The 1,604-nt window shown below is 59.9% G+C and overlaps 1 protein-coding gene across 1 annotated transcript; it reads left to right on the forward strand.

Moving 5' to 3' along the window:
- The first annotated feature begins 339 nt into the window (after positions 1-339).
- OLIG2 (oligodendrocyte transcription factor 2) lies at positions 340-1,327 on the forward strand. The gene has a single exon (XM_036746400.1). It carries the CDS (start codon positions 341-343, stop codon positions 1,325-1,327), a length of 987 nt encoding a protein of 328 aa, XP_036602295.1. The 5' UTR covers position 340.
- The last annotated feature ends 277 nt before the right edge of the window (positions 1,328-1,604 follow it).

A 1,604-nucleotide genomic window follows, 5' to 3' on the forward strand; every position in this document is an offset into this window, starting at 1 on the left:
CCTACGGGGGGATGGGGGTGGGGGTGGGGGAGAAACATAGTAGTTCCTCGTGTTTTGTATGTTGCCCAAAAGAGAGTAAAAGTTAGGCTAATGTGGGAAGATATTAAGCTGCCGGGGACTTCGTGATACTGCTGTTTAGTTGTAGCGGGGAGTGAAATTTTTCTTTCACTGACTTAGTGTTTCCCTCTCTTGCCCTCTCCCCTCCTCCTCTCCACAGGAGGCGTGCGAAGCGGCTTGGCGGGCAGTGACTCCGACTGTGAAAGAGGGATTCACCAAGAGACCGGGTTGTGTGTGTGTGTGTGTGTGTGTGTGTGTGTGTGTGTGTCGCCTGCCCAGGGGTATGGACTCCGATGCCAGTCTGGTGTCCAGCCGCCCGTCCTCACCGGAGACGGATGACATCTTCCTTACAGCCCGGAGCAAGAGCAGCAGCGGTGGTGGTGGCGGTGGCTTCTCCGGGGGCACGGTCTCCTCTTCTACACCAAACGACTGCCAGCCGGAGCTAAGCGCGGAGCTTCGAAACGCCATGGGCGCGGCGGGCGTGCACCCGGGGGACAAGCTGGGCGGCGGCTGCTTTAAGTCTTCGTCCTCCACCACCTCTTCTTCCTCTTCCACTTCATCGTCTTCCTCGGTCGCATCTTCTACCAAGAAGGACAAGAAGCAGATGACAGAGCCGGAGCTACAGCAGCTTCGGCTCAAGATCAACAGCCGGGAGCGCAAGCGGATGCACGACCTCAACATCGCCATGGACGGGCTTCGTGAAGTCATGCCGTACGCGCACGGCCCCTCGGTGCGCAAGCTCTCCAAGATCGCTACTCTTCTTCTGGCCCGCAATTACATCCTCATGCTTACTAACTCCTTAGAGGAAATGAAGCGGCTGGTCAGCGAGATCTACGGCGGCCACCACGCTGGTTTCCACCCCTCCGCCTGCGGGAGCTTGGCACATTCGGCGCCCTTGCAGGCTGCCGCTGCGCACCCAGCAGCGGCCGCCGCGCACGCCTCCCACCACCCCGCAGTCCATCACCCAATATTGCCGCCCGCTGCGGCGGCGGCAGCTGCAGCTGCTGCAGCCGCCGCGGTCTCCAGCGCCTCTCTTCCAGGCTCTGGCCTCTCAGCGGTCAGCTCCATCCGACCCCCGCATGGCTTGCTCAAGTCGCCCTCGGCGTCCGTGGCCACCCCCTTGGGCAGTGGAGGGGGAGGCGGTGGCAGTTTCCAACATTGGGGTGGGATGCCCTGCCCGTGTAGCATGTGTCAGGTGCCACCACCTCACCACCACGTTTCCGGCATGAGCACGACCAGCCTCCCCAGACTCACTTCCGACGCCAAATGAACTCAGCCAGAGCCAAGAGAGGCTTTGGAAAGGGTCCTGGGTGGGGACGGAGAGGGTGAGGAGCAGAACTAGCTCCAGCTGTGGAACATTTTCTTGGAGAAAAAGGGAGAGAGGAAAGGATGAAGGACCCTAGACTGTGAATCTCCAAGGGACCGAAAAGACAGAGGCCCTGGTTGCAGGGGTCGGTGACCTTTTCCCTGTGGCCTTTGCCAGCCCTCCCGGACCTACAAACAAAACAAAACACTCGTTTGATAAGGCAATTTAAAGAAGGCACTGG

The sequence above is a fragment of the Trichosurus vulpecula genome, chromosome 2 (genome assembly GCF_011100635.1).
Source record: "Trichosurus vulpecula isolate mTriVul1 chromosome 2, mTriVul1.pri, whole genome shotgun sequence".
NCBI classification, from domain to species: Eukaryota; Metazoa; Chordata; class Mammalia; order Diprotodontia; family Phalangeridae; genus Trichosurus; species Trichosurus vulpecula.